Source organism: Argopecten irradians, unplaced genomic scaffold (assembly GCF_041381155.1).
Source record: "Argopecten irradians isolate NY unplaced genomic scaffold, Ai_NY scaffold_0826, whole genome shotgun sequence".
Lineage (NCBI taxonomy): Eukaryota > Metazoa > Mollusca > Bivalvia > Pectinida > Pectinidae > Argopecten > Argopecten irradians.
This window is the reverse complement of record NW_027188293.1, coordinates 7,228-25,643: the sequence shown is the minus strand read 5'-3', so window position 1 is coordinate 25,643 and position 18,416 is coordinate 7,228. Positions and strand designations below refer to the sequence as shown.

Sequence of the window (18,416 nt, the reverse complement as noted above, 5' to 3'; positions counted from 1 at the left end):
AGCACAACTTTTGCAATTACAATTTGATATTTTGACACAGATTTGGCCATATTCTGCGCTTATTCATGCATGAGAATACAATGGTAACAACAAAAAAATACCTGAAAAATTGCAAAATATCATGATTTTTAGCCCAAAATTGCTGAAAAATTGTACTCAATTTTTTTTCTTAAGACCTACCTCAAATTGAGCACTTCTATCACAATGGCAAAATAAGCTAATTCATTTCATAGGTCGATTAGGTGGATTTTTCAATATTTTTGCCTAAACCCGCGCCATGGATTTTCCTTCAAGTAAAGCTAGCATTTCCGGTCAAGACGCACTTCCGGAGGAGCCCAGAATTGTAATCTCTAACCCATTTTTGTTATGTTTATTTTTGAAAAAAATGAAACTTATATCAAAAACCCTCCATATTGGATGTACCAATTTCAGAATATATTTGATTTTTAATTGTTTATGCATGGCTCAAAACAGGGGCTCCCCACTTAATAAAAAATATAGACCGTGGCCAGGCTGTTCTTCTCTGGTTTGCTACCAAACTTTGTGACTTGGGGACATTTAGGCCTATTAAACATTAAAAAATGTGAGTAAATCATTTACAGTTGTAAGCTGTGTTTGTTTTTTGTTAAATGCTCACTAGCTGTAATCACAAAAAAAATATGAATGTCAGCATTGTTTCCTAGTTGTGGCCAATCGGCCGATTTTACTTCAGCTGTAATACACACGTGTGACACTGCCTAGCCAAGGTAGAAACAGCCCCAGGCTGCTAATAGGACCTGGGTGGTGGTCAGGGAGTGTTCACACCTCTTTTGTTTACCTAATTATCAAGTCAGTGCCCCCACTGTGTTGCGTATGGCTAGGATTGGTGAATTTCACCGTATGGAAACGTCTGTAGTGGAAGGATAATTTTGGGTTCAGAAAAAATTCTTTTTTTCGCCAATGCAGTTTTTAAATCGCCAAATGCATTTCAAAATTCGCCAATGGCGCCTATGGCGACTGACAGCGCGAGCCCTGCACTGCTGGGAAAACCATTAGAGATCGATGGCAGATTTGTTTTAGTTTTTTCTATATATATATATATCCCATGTTTGTAATGCAGGAACTGATAATAATTAAGTTTTATGTGAACTGTCATAATTTTGCCAGGATTATACATACGTGTATTTTTTTGGAAATTACCATTCATAATGGATAAATCAACTCAACATCTAACAAGCCATATTGTCCCCTGAATATTATAAGGTAATATTCATTTTGATTCCTGTGACCCTGTAATAGAAAGTTTTGACTCACTTTCTTGAGAAATAAAATTTTAAAAACTTACATTAGTAGGCCAAGAAAAGTCAGGTATGATATGTGTAACCCTGGTACAATACTAGCCGCAATCTATCGCTTGGACGACTAGAGAGAACGTCTCTTTAGCTCGATTGTGTTTTTTTTTTGGGACCCCCTGAGCATCAGGACTAGTAATGCCAGTGGTCCCAGAGTTTTCTGATCCCTGGCAGAGGGCAGGCATTAACATTATATAGTAAATCCTCCTGCACCCTTTTCACATTGGCACCCATGTAGGGACTGCGGGAGAAGATTACTCTCACGGATACCTGGGCAAAGGAATCGTGACCAAGGAAACTCAGAGGACGAGTTGGATTCCTGGAGGTGGGGAAGTACATTGTATTTATAAACCTTGGTCAACTATTAAGCCACAATTCTATATCGCGTTCGTACGGCTAGAGAGAACCTTTTTTTAGCTCGATCGTGGTATGAGCGATCAGTCCTAGTAATACCAAGATGTCCCGAGTTTGATACCCAGGCAGAGGCAGGAATATCAATTTATTTGTAAAATCCTGCAACCCTGTAACATTTAGTGTATGATTAGTTATTGAGAATCAATGAAAAAAGTTTATAGTAATATTTGACTCCTGAGGACCATGACTGAAGGTCAAGGTCCATGTCATAAAATAAAGTTAATATGATAACCAGAGACTTAGATATTAATTTTAATCTCCTGATTATTAGGATTTATTAATAGAGAAAGTTAGGAAAATATGTAGTTTATAAAACCAGGAACAGATGACGACATTACTAGCATGACTCAAACAACAAAAATTACCATGTATCGAGTAAAATGAAATCATTTAGGTCTATATATACTAGCTTATGATCATGACTTTGTATGCACGTGTACAAACTTTACATAAGTACCCATGCCAGCACATGTACAAGTAATTATATAACTGTTAGTATACCATGTACTATAACTATTGTACTGCCTAGTACTGTTAGAACTCTTACAGCTTTAATGGCATTCCTTAGATCCGATTAGAGAGAAATAACAAAATAAATATAATTAAGGTAACAATTTTTCGAAAGCTGTCCTTACTTCAGCACTACTAGCGTCGTAAAACTGTCCGGTAAGGGCATCTTGCAAGGGTATAACGTTATATGGTAAGTGCCTATTTACTGAAATTGGTTTTCGTAATCTTGGTCAGGAAAAACGCTTGATGGTCGTATAATTTCTATTTCCATCATTTATTTCCTTATGGCTTTAACAAACACCAAATGTGTAAGATTCAAAAGGAAATTTATTGTTAATAGGGTAAACTTGATATATATATTGTTTTGGGTAAAATTATACCTCACGTTGGTTAACAAAAAATAAATAAAGATCCGAATTTCTTCACTGACTAGTGCTTTTTAATTTAGTAGATACCAAAGATGTCTCCCACCCAGTAAAAACAAGCCATTGTAGGTAAGATCTATGGTATTCTGGAAAGAATGATCATATGGTAGAAGTTTTCAAAAAAATCCTATGGTCGTTTCGTTCAAGCAGAGATAATGAAGTGAACAATGTGATTCGCAATTCTATAAACCCAGATTATTCTCAAATAAATCTACCCGGAAGGATTTCTTCCACAGCGGGCCCCATTCGATACCCCGATTGTTTTGGTCTAAATGTCCGATTAACCAGTTGAATCAACGACATACGGTAACAAAATGGGAATATTGATAGATAGGCCTACATCGTCAAATATACATGTACCATAAAAAATATTTAAATATTAGGCCGTAGGACGAAACTTTCAGTTCTACTGGCGAAACAATTCCAATAACAAGTACAGATCTCATTCCATTTATATATTAGGGCAGTCCAGAAAAATTAGGATAACATTGAAGATACCAATATCAAGTTTAACCGCACAATACTATTCGGTATACAGTTTCAGTTGTGAAAAGTTTTGTTGTCATTGAAATTTGAATATTATACTGTTGATATTACAGGTATATATTTGCAGATGTCAAAATACCTGAAAAATGTACAAAGATATACGATATTTATACCAGAAAACATATGTCATTTTGAGAGAAAAAAAAGTTGTTAAATCCAGCAAAATAATTAACAAGCTGATTTATCTAGTCAGAATCCATAATATCTAAAGTTATTTAATCTTGAGTGTTTTTTCCCCATTAGCAGATGGAATTGAATGAAGGATTTTATGGACAAAAAATCAGTAAAAACAATGTTGTGAATTTGACCTTAGGAGTTAATGTGAAACATTTAGTTTTGTCCTATGGATGATAAAACCTAATCTAAAGAAATTGATTATTAAGTAGATCTTTAATTTTCTATGGTAAAATCGTTCTATTCCTAAAAATGAGGATCACTTCAATTAACATTAGCTATTTTGAAACCAGATGTGTCAGCTCAACCACACATAGTGAGGGAAAATAAGAAACTTCTTCTAACAAACGGATTTTTATTATGTGAAATCAAAGGATTTATATTTGCCTCGCAAAAAAGCTGCAGAGTTTTATAAGGAACATGAGGGCAGGTTTTTTCATAACAGACTTGAGATTAAGTTTTATGTCGCAGTGGTGTGAATTTCTGCACATATATTGGCTTAGAGACAACGCAATAGACAGGAATGGAGAAAATTGATGGGTCCTACCAAAGTCTTTCCGACAGTACATTCACAACTCCAGATAGTATTAGGGGACAGTTTGGATTGACAGACACCAGGAACATCCACCCATGGATCAGACTCGGTGGAATCAAGCACAAAAGGAAATGCATTTTTTCTTTCACAGAGTTCAATGTTGACCAGTGGTACAAAGAAAACGAGCCTTATTTTCGTAGTGGAAATGTTTTTTACGTAAAGAAAAAAAGGAAATACACTTTGAAGTGGAAAAAGACTTGAAGCAAGAACTATCGTCCTAATTATATGTTTTTTTTTTTTTTTAATAACGGCTCTGAGTGTTGGAGGAAGTGTAGAGATACATGTATATATACATATATGTTACATTGTAGTTTACTATTCTGATTCGTGACACAAAACATTAGTATTTGTCTTTACCATATACGTTTTTAAGTGTAATTTAAAGACATATCATTACATAGAGCTCAATTGCAAGTAGGCAATTTTTGTCTGTTTTTTTGTTTCATGTTATTGTTTATACAAGTAATTGTTAGACCGTTTGGTATTCTGATTTATCAGAGTTACTTCCCCCTTCTAGAAGCATACAAATGTGATATATACAATGTATAGTAGTTTTTGTACGGAACTTATATATATTTACATGTCTGTATGTTGTTGGTGAGAGTTATTTTCATGAAAAAATATACTACAAAAGTTTTGAAACTCAATGAGTTTTTTTTTTTAAATTTTTTTAATCAAGAGAATTTATATAATGTAGTGTGTTTACATCTAAAAAATGGACAGGTTTTTCGCTAGTCCGCTAAAACCTGCCCTATTATTATTAGGCTTTTTTTAAAATTATTTTTTTTTTTTTGCCTAAAAAAAAATAAAATAAAAAAAGCCTAATATATAGGCAGGTTTAGCGGACTAGTTTTTCGCTAGAGTATTGATCTATACAAATATTGTTGATTTTTTTAACTCCATCACATCTGAAGACACATTTAGGTTATTCTAAATCAAGGACTATACAAGATCAGGGCTGAATGAGTTAAATGAATTGTCTTGAGGATGACTACATATATAATATTGTAAAAAATGTAATTCAATAATATTTTTTATACACGTGGGATGGCTTAACTACATGTAAGCTTCAAACTATGTGAATTTTTTGCTTATTTTTTGGCTAATCAACATTTATTGGTTTTTATTGCATGTAAATATAGCAGGCTCATATATAACCCTTGGTTTTACTGATGAAAATATCCTTCAACAGAAACAAATTATACAACATACACACGTTTCTGCCTCTCCATAAAGTACATACCGGTATGTATAATGTGAATAAAAAACTCCAAACTTATGAAGTACATTAGATCTATATCTAAAACTCCCCTAGTTGAAGTTGAACAAGCATTTATTAATGAAGTAACAAATAATGAAAATCTAATTTTGACCACCGGAAGCGTTTGCACAATTTGAATACAAGAAAACAAACTGACATGAATTGCGTAATCAAAGGCAAGGGACATTTTTAGGGCAAATCAGAGACTTGTGTATTGTATATGTATACATATACATGTATATGTAGCATGTATATGTAGCATAAATTTGAAGAAAATCCTTACGGATGAAAAACATATATATGTATATATATATATATATAAATAAAAACAACGGACTGACTAACGTTAGCTCTTTCGCTTCATCGAAGGGAGCTCTTCAGATTATATATGTATATACATTTAGAAGTACTATGTAGAGTATGATTTTTACCAATTTTCGATATGGATCCCCTAAAAATCGTAACACCGGTTGGAGGTTAACGGAATCGGGGTGCGCGCAGGAGCACGAGGTACGTACCTATGAGGGGGAGCTCGAAGCGAGAGACTGGTGGCCAACTGTAGTAGTTTACATTTTTTCAATGTGATCATAGACAAAGATATTGAGAGGAAAATTAAAAACCAACATTTTTTGCACGTATAGTGATTTCCATTCTATCGATGAAATGTGTTGATTTAGGGGCACTCAGGTGGTCCATAATAATATAAACTAACTAATTCTCAGACCCCCTGTGATCAAAATCTCTGGGCCAATCAAGTATCAAAATTACATTACCTTGGCCATATCAAGGATTTATAACATTTACGTCCTTGGCCATAATAAAATGCAATGCTTTAATTTTTATTCAGTCTCGAAATTGTGACCATGGCCATGAAGTTAGTCCGCTAAATCTTGTTGAAGGAGGTAACTTTTGCATATCTGAATCCTATTGAAGGTTGAAGATGGCCCCTTTTGCATTGTGTTCTCCATTTATGCATGACAGTACCAAGGACGTAAATCCGTGTTCTACGTACGCTTCTTGAAATCTTAACGGCCAACCCGAGGTTCGAATTCGGGACCTCAGAACACAAACCGGTAGCTGCACTTTTGAAGGCACGACCTAGTCCAAAATACGTATTACGTTTCAAAATTTAATATTTTTGGTGTATTAAAATCGTTTGGTAATGCAGTGACTTTTTCATTGAATAAAACTGTTTGTTTCTTACATATCTTAAGATCAATTTTAAAATGAAAGATTGTGAGTCTGTGACTACTGATATCATTGGTAAATTGTGTACCATACAGGGATATGAAAATATCAATATAAAACCCACCAGATCTAGCGTACCTATTGACCATTTTAGACGATTAGAGGTCTAGACAAAAAATTCGTATTCTACATGTTCTATACCAGAAAGGTGGAAAGCTCCAGAGACAAGATTTCTATCCATATAGTTTTTAGCCGCTTAAAATCACAGTTTTAGTAAGTCTTTACACAACGATTACTACCGCTAGAAAGAGCGATAATTTTCCTTTTCAAAATCATACTATACAACTATACCAAGTGCCATTACTAAGCCGATAGCAGCCCAGTTTCAACAGAAATGACACAAATATAATGCCCTTATTCGGGCTGTGAAAATTCATAATTCCATGCATTAATGTCTCGACATATTACCACATGCCCTCCACCTCTGGGTTGCGAGTTCGAATCCCGCGTTAGGCAGTTGCCAGGTGCTGAACTACGGTCGGTAGTTTTTCACTGGGTATCCGGTTTTCCTCTACCAACAAATCTGGCCGTGTTAATATGACGTTAAACTTATAAAACAAAAACCAAACTGAAAAATATAAGAAACTCTCTTTCCAAAATTCAAGATGGATGCCAAACTCACCATTTTTTAACATATTTCTATCTTTTTCCTATTCAAGTGGTGACTTAAAGCTACAGAGATTTTTACTTGATACATACAGTAACTGTTATAGGGGGTCTAGATGTTCAGGCTTAGTATTGTCAGAAGTCCGTTATGAAAATATGGACCAACCAGAGTGCCCATAGACCATTACAGACGTTGGACCTAAGGCGGGGATTCCTATAATATATATTAATTTCTTAGCATATAGAGCGATTTTGATGGGCGATTTTATTTTTCTATTTCATAAGAAATTACACTGGATATATTAACACCATTTTTACCGACTTTAGCCTTTGTTTGTCCGACTATTCGCTTTAACAATATGAGCCTATCGCTGTATGAAATCCGGATTTTAGGATAGGCGGTTTTTCCTCTTACAATTATCTTATAAACATTTTGGTGATTCTGATTTTCATTGGAGCTTGGACGTCAGAAATATAATGTTGCGAGCTATTTCCAACATGTTCAATCGCGGCGTAGCTGTCGTCGCTTGGGATTTGTTACATGGTTTCTCATGTCTAAAACTGACGACACAACAATCGAGGTAATTAAAGCTACAGAGATTTTTACTTGATACATACAGTAACTGTTATAGGGGGTCTCTCGATCGATGTCCAGGCTTAGTACAGTACTTACTAGTAGGCTTGTCTGTTGCAAGTTACATGAAGTTTTATTTAGTGTCAATGATATAAACATTTAATAACAATTGAAATTGTATTAATTTAACAATAACGATAGTAATAATAATGTCAAGTTTAAATATATCACAGCATTAAAATAACACATGTTTACGTAACGAGCATTTAATTATATAACTGGCACTGTAGGACCTTATATATGATCTTGTAGCCAGTATTGTTTTTATTTTTGACTACAGTGTATATAAATTCTAGACACAATATCAATTATGGCCTCTACAGTTTTTAATTGTTTTAATCAAAAAGTTGTAAATATTTTCTTATGCAAACTAGGCCTATGATTCCATTATGTTACATACTGTACAAAATGTACATGTATTATACACACATGTACGTCTTTGACATGTAAGCTTACAGTAGGCCTTTTACTATTGGTGACAAATCAACTGGTATTTATTTGATAATATGCCTAGAAATCTACTTCTCGACAAAAAAAAAGGACATTGTGCATTGATTTGCTTTACAATCTTTTATTGTATATACTATGAAGACAAAACCATCTGTTGAGTGTCCAATATTTATTTTGTTTTAGAAACGAAAGGAACAAGGATATGACTTTAATCCAAAAGCTGTGGCTTACAGAAGAGAGTTTATGAAAAATGTTGACAAGAAACGAGAAGGTTCATCATGACCATAATTAAATTAGCATCCATCAGTCATTGGAGTGTTTGAGAAACATGCAACATTTCTATGTACTGGAAGATTTCTGTTCCAGTTTTGGTAAAGGACACATGCATGTATTAACATAAAATGTTTTACGTGACATTTCCTTAGCTATTTCAAGTGACATATCTTATTGATGAGTGAAAGTCATATGGCTTGTTTACTTGAGAAAATGGATATGAAGGAGCAGCCTAGCTAAACATCTTCAGGTCCAGGATCGCATTTAGTGGTCTGTGTATCTGTCACACAGTAAACTTTACATGTGTGGTCAATGTGCTAGTCTACCTTTTGTATGATTTTTGTGTCTGAGTTACCAGGATGAATACGGTTAAGATGTACATAGTGTCTTTTGTGGTAATGATCAAGGTTTAAAAATGTGTGATTTTGAGTTTTTACGTCCGAAGTATTTTAAGTTTTATGAGATAAATAAAATTTGTTCAGTGTATATTTACATCCCAAGTTTTCTTTCTTTCTTGTAAATAACTAAATAGATAAAGCAGGATATCAATTTTGGGTAATATTACATTAAAATATTTTTTTTAATCTATGAAGATCAAAAGTCCTTAGATAGTGGTATAGAATTATATAAAGAACTAATAAAGACATTTATTTTCATATAAATTGCTGAAAGTTGCTAATGGAACAGATTGAAATATTTGTGCACGAGATGTATATACAATGTACATCTACAAGTATTACAGGGATAGACCAATCAACAAAAAATGTACTATAGAATCAGAAAATAGATAAGGAAATTCTTTGTTTATTGGTTAAGTAAGTTGTTAAAATCACTAACAACGATGTATCCTCGATACTGGGGTGTCTTTGGGCGACAATTTTTTCCTATCCGAGGGTAGCTATATATAGTGCGGAGGAGCGAGAACATTGTATCACGAATTCTCGTCCCATACAACGAGGACATAAACTAAGAAATATTCTGGCGAATGGCCGGAGAAGGGAACATATGCATGGAAAAACATTATCAAGTTATCATTTAGATCGATGATCCTTCAATATTGAATATGAAAACGAATGGAGATACCACTCTATATACACAGTTATACAACCCTGAAAAAAAAAACCACACCTTTTAATATTTAAACGTTAATTTGTTTACAAATATTTATTTAGATTCAAATAAAAATAAGATTTTCCACTTATATTAATGTAATCTGAATCAGTCGCGCACTCTCGCTCGCGCGCGCTATGCATAATACATTATTGAGTGTCGATTGCCAGCCAAAGTTTTCTCGCAATTTTAAACATGAAGTGATTCCCAATGATGACGGTGTTACGGTAACGCTTACGGCCATTATTGAATGAAATTATTGTGAAATTCGTCAATAACCAAAACCTTCACAAGCAATTACAACCCCCTGTTAATACTTAAAGATATATAAATTCACATTTACATCAGTATTTCTAATCCGGCCACACAGACAAAGAAAGTCAAATTAAAAAAACAATTGCTTTAAAATTTTGGCCAATTTAGTTCTTTTGTTTGTTCTTCATGCTCCCGGTTTGGACGTGAGGTGTGAGATTTTGTTCCGAGAACAATTTTCTCGTTTCAATGTTCATTGCCTTTTTGGGCGAAAATTATCCCTGTAGAACAGTGTTCTTTTATCACGAACATGGTCCGCCCAAGGACGACCCCGGGGTGATCACGTGTGTAGAGATCGTTAATGTGTTCAGAACCTTGTAGGCCGGGATCTTAGGGGGGGTCTACGTGCAACCCCCCCCACAACTTAACGAGACCAAGGTTTTTCTGAAGCCTTATGACCCACTGATAACGAAATCGAGAGGTAACATTGTATAAACTGGGATGAACTTCCGGTTATGACGTCATCAAGATGGCCGCCATCTCGTATTTCACTAAAGATTGAAAAATAGTCATAACATTGACATTTTTCAACCGAAGAAGACAAATGAGGCATCAAAATGACCACAATAGAACAACAAATACATATCAGGACCATATATTCCAATATATGTAGCTATTTCTACGCAGGAAATGAAAAAATCGGATTTTAAGCTCAAAAATGGTAATTTTTTAGCAAATTTTTCATATTTGGCTTGACGCAGCAAAAATGTTTGTCAACAGCAAACTATTATTTCTAATCAGTTATTTGACCTCTTATCAATCAGTAAAAACAACACCAACAAAAAAAAACAATGTTAACATTGTATAAGCTCCGGTTATGACGTCATCAAGATGGCCGCCATCTCGAATTTCACTAACAATTGAAAAATAGTCATAGCATTAACATTTTTCAACCGAAGTAGACAAATGAGGTATCAAAATGATCATAATAGAACATCAAATTCATATCGGGACCATATAATCCAATATATGTAGTGATTTCTACGCAGGAAATGAAAAAAAAAGGATTTTAAGCTCAAAAATGATAATTTTTTAGCAAATTTTTCATATTTGGCTTTACGCAGCTGTAATTGTTTCCCAACAAGAAACTATTATTCGTAATCAGTTATTTGACCTCTTATCAATTAGTAAAAACAACAACAACAAAAATATATAGAAATTCAAAAGAGAATTATTGTTATACCATCATTTGGTTTACAAAACATCACCGGGTGCGTATACAGGGTATATGATTGCTGTTTTTTCCAAACCGCTGACACTACAGTTTCCGGATGTCTTAGAACTTCCTGAAGATAACATTGGCAATTGACGATCCATATTTAACACATTTGAATTTTAAGGTGGCTTAATATCTAAGTGGGACTTGACAATTTCCTAACAAAATCCATTTTCGTGTTCGAAAGTTTGTAGACTAGTAGCGTCTCAAAATGAATTTTTACTGCACAACGCCAACTAATAGGGTATCAAATTAAAACTGAAGAAAGCATTTGTTTCCGTTAATACCACGACACTTTCCGAAATTTGTTTCTTTTAGAAATAGCGCATCCACTGTTAACTTTATTTGTCTGTGTGTAACGTAAGGAAATGTCAGATGGTTACTGCAGTATCACATATTTCTTTCAATAGTTCTTAATGATAAGCATTATCTTTGTGCGTGCTTTCTCGCCAGAGTGTCGATGAGCTGATGAGCTGATGTGACATTACATTACCGGTTTACCATCGTGGTTCTAACTTCTCAACCGTCCATGGCCAGAGCTAACATCAATAACATCGGGTTCGCGGATGTTGGAGCTCATCCTGTTTTCAAACTAGTGATTCACATATCGTATATGATGTTCGAGATCTCTCTGGTAGGATGGAAAAGACACCAGAGCCACATTCTGCGAAGGGTTGAGTTGCTTCTCCTTAATTCGTATGAAGCACAATTCCTCATTCTTGTGAACCCTCAGTGACCATAGATGACACAGGTGAATTATTTGAGGTCATAAATGAGGTCTACAGTGAAGTTCCTCTCTTTGCCAAGTCTGGAGAGCACTGTAGAAAACTTTTTCTGGAGAGTTTTCAATGGTGTATCCACGCATACACCAGATGCGACACAACCAGTACCTTCAAGGGACATGGGAAAGTCTGACCAATGAAAAACATTTAACATTTATGACCTCATTAAAGACCTCGAGGATATCACCTGTGCCATCTATAGTCGCACGAGTGTCCACAAGGTTGATGAATGGTGCTTGAATCATTCCACCATTCGAAGAATCTGGATCTGGTGTAATTTCCTGAGAAGTCTGAAACAGCATATACGATATGTTAGAATCTGAAGGAGATCCCACATCCCTGAACCTGTTGTTCCTGATATAAACTCTGGCCATGGATGGGCCATGAAAGATGACAGGCTAGAACACCACTGGTAATGTAGTGTCACATCAGCTCATCGACATCGAAGACGACGCTCTGGCTTTCGACGAATTGGATACTGATATCTCGATTACTCTGATTTGGACTGCATGTACCAGCTACCAGACATGCCGAGTCACGCCAGAGAATAGTGCAGTGAGGTGGGAAAGCACGCAAAATGATAATGGTTATAATTGAGAACCAGTGAAAGAAATATGTGACATTGTGGTAACAATCTGACATTTTGCTAATAATATGCATAGGAAATAAACGAAACTGTGACTTGTCCTACCCGAGGCTAGATATTCTGTCAACTTTACATTCATGTTTCCTACTTATAAATCGTCAATAGTCAAACTTATTTAAGGAACTTGTAATACACCAGGAAACTGTAGTGTCAGCGCGTTTGGAGTTAGAAAAATAGCATATTACCCAGTATACGCACCCGGTGATGTTTTGTAAACTTAATGATGGTATAACAATAATTCTTTTTTGTATCTCTATATATTTTATTGTTTTACTGAGTGATTAGAGGTCAAATAACTGTTTACGAATAATAGTTTCTTGTTGGGAAACAATTATAGCTGCGTAAAGCCAAATATGAAAAATTTGCTAAAAAATTATCATTTTTGAGCTTAAAATCCTATTTTTTCATTTCCTGCGTAGAAATCACTACATATATTGGATTATATGGTCCCGATATGAATTTGATGTTCTATCATGATCATTTTGATACCTCATTTGTCTACTTCGGTTGAAAAATGTTAATGCTATGACTATTTTTCAATTGTTAGTGAAATTCGAGATGGCGGCCATCTTGATGACGTCATAACCGGAGCTTATACAATGTTAACATTGTTTTTTTGTTGGTGTTGTTTTTACTGATTGATAAGAGGTCAAATAACTGATTAGAAATAATAGTTTGCTGTTGACAAACATTTTTGCTGCGTCAAGCCAAATATGAAAAATTTGCTAAAAAATTACCATTTTTGAGCTTAAAATCCGATTTTTTCATTTCCTGCGTAGAAATAACTACATATATTGGATTATATGGTCCTGATATGTATTTGTTGTTCTATTGTGGTCATTTTGATGCCTCATTTGTCTTCTTCGGTTGAAAAATGTCAATGTTATGACTATTTTTCAATCTTTAGTGAAATACGAGATGGCGGCCATCTTGATGACGTCATAACCGGAAGTTCATCCCAGTTTATACAATGTTACCTCTCGATTTCGTTATCAGTGGGTCATAAGGCTTCAGAAAAACCTTGGTTCGTTAAGTTGTGGGGGGGGTGCACGTAGACCCCCCCTAGATCCCGGCCTAATGAATATTATTAATAGATATGATATTTGAATATTCCCGCTAGGTAAACAGGAAGTGGGGTACCTGGTGTTGAACCTTGACAGAAGTTGTTATGCTAGCCGTGTATAATTGTGGATCGCGGGGCTGAGTTAAATTATAGTGTATTTTATAAGAGTACAAGTATTAGTTATTTAATAACAACCATGTATATATTTATTAGGCTGTGTTTAATTTCATAGTGCATTATTGTGATGTATATAGTGTTGCTTAGACTAGTACCGATGTGTAGTGTTGATTGTCATTGACGTATTTGTAGTTGTTTAGTAGAAGTAAGATGCGGAGCCAGGCTGAAAACATGACATGCTTTAATGGCGTCAACTTCCGTAAGTACAAAAGATTATGGGAGTAAGCTCTAAGGGTAATACTAATATACAGAGTCTGATACGGAGAATCCGGATATTATCAACATCCTCCCTTCTTTAAAGAAAGATTATTCTATCTTTTAAAATTACTAGAAATAGACTGTAATTAATATCTAAACTTTGAGTTATCACTTAATAATCAAAACTTTACTTTATGACCTGATTTGCTATAGACACTGTCCTTCACTGTAACTGTCACTTAAACTGGTAATGAACTTTAAACTCGAAAAAACACAACCTAAATTGAACACTGAAATCATATCCACAAATTAAATGCATGCAAATGTTCATGACCATTCAGTCACTTGGTGACGAAGTCCTTGAACTTTACAGGTGCGCGTATTTCACGTTTGGGTCTACTATTTGCGATAGAGTTTTCATGCTTTGGGTCCTGAGTGTCTGGCTTACTGATGATAACCTTGCGTCGGTCCTCCAGTATCGGTTTCTCATTTTTAGCACTGCCGGTACTGCTGCTAGTTTGCACACTCGAACGCGATATTACATCTGGTACCCTAACTCGCAACGGGGATCTATCACGCACATGCACATCAATGGTCGTTGGTCTAATGTGTACACGATTACGTTTATATACACCACCATCCTGTCCCTTTAGCTCATACGTACGCTGACCGAGAATTCCGACAACTTTCCCGCGTTTCCACTGTTGCCCTTCGGAGTGCTGATAATACACAGATTGGTCAATTTCAAGTTGGGACAAGTTTTTGGTTTTCTTGTCATAACACTTCTTCACACAGACTGTTTACGTTTTTCACGTTTTGCCTTTGTGTGACTGGTGTCATTCTGCGTTTTGTGAAGATATGGCAAGAATGTTCGTGTAGGCCTCTGAAATAGCATTTCTGCTGGGCTAAGTCCAGTGTCTTGTCTTGGAGTGTTTCTCTGCTCCAATATAGCCACATAGGGATCTCCTCCCTCTTTCTTGGTTTTGATAAGTAGAGTTTTCATGATTCTTACCGCATATTCTGCCTTACCATTCTCCCTTTGGTGCATTGGTGATGAAATAGAGTGGCTTATTCCCCAGTCTGTCACAAATGATTCGAACTCCTGACTTGTGAACTGCGGTCCTCCATCGGATACTATCGATTGTGGTATTCCATAGCGAGCAAAATGTTTCTTGAGTAGAGATATCACTTGAGAACTAGTGGTTTTTGTAAGTAGATCTACCTCAATGAAGCTAGAATAGTAGTCTACGGTGATAAGGTATTGCCTCCCCGCAATTTCAAACAAATCCAGACCAACTTTCTGGAAAGCAAAATCACCATCACAGTGCTGCTTAAGGGGTTCCGCAGCAGGTTTAGCTTTCATTCCTTGACAGATTTCACAGGCATCAGCTATTTGTCTAATGTCTTGTGCCATGCCTGGCCAATATACTGTGCCTCGAGCACGACGCATCATACTATCATATCCAAGATGTGCACTATGTAACCTTTGTTTTGATGTTCGCTCGTAGTGCTGACGGAATAATGACAGACTCGCCTTTGACCACTAGTCCATCTTCTACACTTAAAGTGTCGCGAATGTCGTAGTATGGCAATATATAGTGTGGTACTTTGTACTTGTCACTTGGCCATCCCTCGAGCACAACACTGACCAAAGTTTGTAGATTTCCATCCTTTTGGACTTCTCTTCTGATTTCTCCTAGTCTAATGTCTGGGATGTTTTCAAAAGTTTGGACTGACAGAATGCGTGGACGTGCATTCTCACAACTGCTCAAATAAGCCCTACTGAGCGTGTCGGCTAGAAATAGATGCTCTCCCTTGACAAAACAGAACGTCACATCATATCTGTACATACGCATCATAATGTCCTGTATTCTTTTTGGTGCCAGGTTCAGAGGTTTCTGTAGGATTGAAGCAAGGGGTTTGTGGTCGTTTTCAATTGTAAACACTACGGCCATACGTGTATTGGTCAAATCGTTCTAGACCAAATAATACGGCGAGCGCCTCCTTTTCTATTTTGTGCCCATCTGCGTTCGCATGGAGTAAGTGCACGAGAGGCGTACTCGATAGGTTTCCCTTCCTGCATTAAACATGCACCTATACCAGTTCCCGAGGCATCACATTGTACAACAACAGGTTTCTTTGCATCAAAGTATTGCAAGACAGGTGAGTGAGTTAACATGTGTTTCAATGAAGAAAACGCCTTCTCACACTCAGCTGACCATTCAAATGGAGTATTCTTGCAGGTAAGTAGACGGATAGGCTCAATCCTGTCTGAGAGATCTGGCAGGAAACGTGACATGTATTGTACCATTCCACAAAGTCTTTTGACACCTGATACATCACTTGGTGCCGGCATTTCAAGTATTGCTTTGACTTTCGAGTCGTCAACTTTCACTCCATCCTTAGTGATACGATGGCCATGGAATCTTACTTCTGATAGCCCTACTTATTGCTTGTCTTTATTCAGAATAATGTTCTTTTCAGAGCAACGATTCAGCACAGCTGCTAATTTCTCGTCATTATCTTTCTTGGCCTCTTCATCAGAATTACCACGTCCAGCGATGATTATGTCGTCAATGACACAGAAAGTTCCCTCAAGGTCGCCTAGAGCTTCATCCAGTTTGTGTTGGAATATCTCGCTTGAGACTTTTGAGGCCAAATGGAAGTCTGTTCCAACGGTATCGTCCAAAAGGTGTCATCATAGTTGTGAGATAACTTGAATCATCATCAAGTCGAACATGCCAGAATGCCTCTTTGATATCCAGCTTACTAAATACTCTAGTGTTGGATAGTTTTGGCAAGACATCCTCCAGAGTGGGAAGTTTGTAGTGCTGTCTCCTTAGAGCGACATTGAGAGGTTGAGGTCTATGCATATTCTCAATTTGCCATTAGCTTTATGAACAATGGCCATCAGACTAACCCATTTGGTTGGTTCAGACACAGGTATCAGTACTCCCCTATCTACTAAACTGTCAAGTTCCTGTTTGACTTTATCCTGTAGTGCTATGGGAATCTTACGACAGGGTAACACCTTTGGAGGTACAGTCTCATCAACATGTAGGGTTGCCTCCCCTAGATCACCTAGTGTTGTGGTCTCAACTTTTGACACAAAACGATCCTCGTGTATGGTTACGAAACCAAGCTGCTTGATAGTAGGTAGTCCTAGCAAGTTGGTATATCCGTTCTTGACAACAACAAAGGTTATGTTGGAGACCTCTCTGTTCCGTGGGTTGTAAACCGGAAGTCGACATTCTCCTAGTGGTTTCAGGTTTGTGTTGTTCCACATGTTTAGTCTAACCTTAGTTGGGGTCACCTGATCTTTACGGACATATCTCTGGCAGATGGTATTTATGTCTGCTCCACTATCAACTTGGAAGGAAACGTCCATTATCATTCACGATGAGTGTAGCCTTGATACGGTTCGAGTTGTTCTTGTTTACCGCCATGAGCCAGTTATCATCATAATCAGATTCATCACTGTCTTTCAGCTCCGACACAAGCATTTTATTTTCTTACACTGGGACTTAAAGTGATTGTTACCATGACAATGACGCCATTAACAGTAAAACGTGAGTTTTGCTGCGAAGTTTCCCCCCTGCACCCCCCTCTTGATTATCTCACCGGGAACATCGCCGAAAAATTATTTAAGCGATGGAGAAGCACATGATTCGTAAGATGATTGTACGTCGATGCTTCCGGTGTCTCTGAAAAAAGCAAAAAAGGTGCAGTGACGGGCAGTTATTTCTCCTTGGAACTGTGTGCTGGGCCACAAGAGTAGTTTGAAATAATATGACAATCTCTTCCGACATGGTAGATAATGAATACGTGACCAGAATGACCCACAAAAGAGTTTTAAACAAGCAATAGAGAGACTATTTGTAAACCCCAGGAAAAACGAGGTATAAGAAACTCATCGATTTCTGGAACACTGTGTACCACGATCCCTTTTGATAAAGTTTTCTGACAGAACTGAAAACGCGTGGCGTGGTGCTTGTAATTTCAGTGAAAAAGACCGCATGATACGTGACAAAATCGTAATTTTCCAGTTTCTGGTAAATTGCAAGAACTTTTACTGAGAGGAAATGACTACTTGGATCTCAACAAGGCCTGTCAAACTCAGTAGGGCCTACGAACAGTCCAACCAACACAGTGCGAAGGAATATTCGTGACGCCAGATCCAACAGCATCTGCTAATAAAGTTAAAGCAGTTTGTGGACATGCAGAAAGGTCCAAACAGAAAGAAAAGCCAACACCACACAACTCAAAAATATAAGAAGACTGTAAGATCAGAGTAAAGAGTCTGGAGAGACACTAAAATTACAACTGCAAATTTATGTGGAGTTTAAACATAGATAAAAACAACGGGAAAAATTTCCGGCATGGGGTGAAAGAAATGTGAATCATTGTCATTGAACCGTAACAATCACTTTTTAAGTCCCGCAGTG

At 36.5% G+C, this 18,416-nt stretch overlaps 1 protein-coding gene, 1 long non-coding RNA gene and 1 pseudogene across 2 annotated transcripts; 2 read left to right on the top strand and 1 right to left on the bottom strand.

The window, feature by feature from the left end:
• The first annotated feature begins 3,657 nt into the window (after window positions 1-3,657).
• On the top strand, window positions 3,658-4,196 carry LOC138313668 (nucleoside diphosphate kinase 6 pseudogene; annotated as a pseudogene).
• Window positions 4,197-6,221: 2,025 nt separating this feature from the next.
• LOC138313666 (uncharacterized) lies at window positions 6,222-8,959 on the top strand. Its single transcript, XR_011207235.1, has 2 exons — window positions 6,222-7,691; window positions 8,378-8,959. It is a non-coding gene; the product is annotated as an uncharacterized lncRNA (long non-coding RNA).
• A 6,487-nt stretch (window positions 8,960-15,446) lies between these two features.
• Window positions 15,447-15,926, bottom strand: LOC138313667 (uncharacterized). Its single transcript, XM_069254015.1, has one exon. It carries the CDS (start codon window positions 15,924-15,926, stop codon window positions 15,447-15,449), a length of 480 nt encoding a protein of 159 aa, XP_069110116.1.
• Between the last annotated feature and the right edge of the window lie 2,490 nt (window positions 15,927-18,416).

What these genes read in the sequence shown, in the direction of transcription:
- LOC138313667 (XM_069254015.1), bottom strand. Translation starts at nt 15,926, where the DNA reads ATGGCCGTAGTGTTTACAATTGAAAACGACCACAAACCCCTTGCTTCA.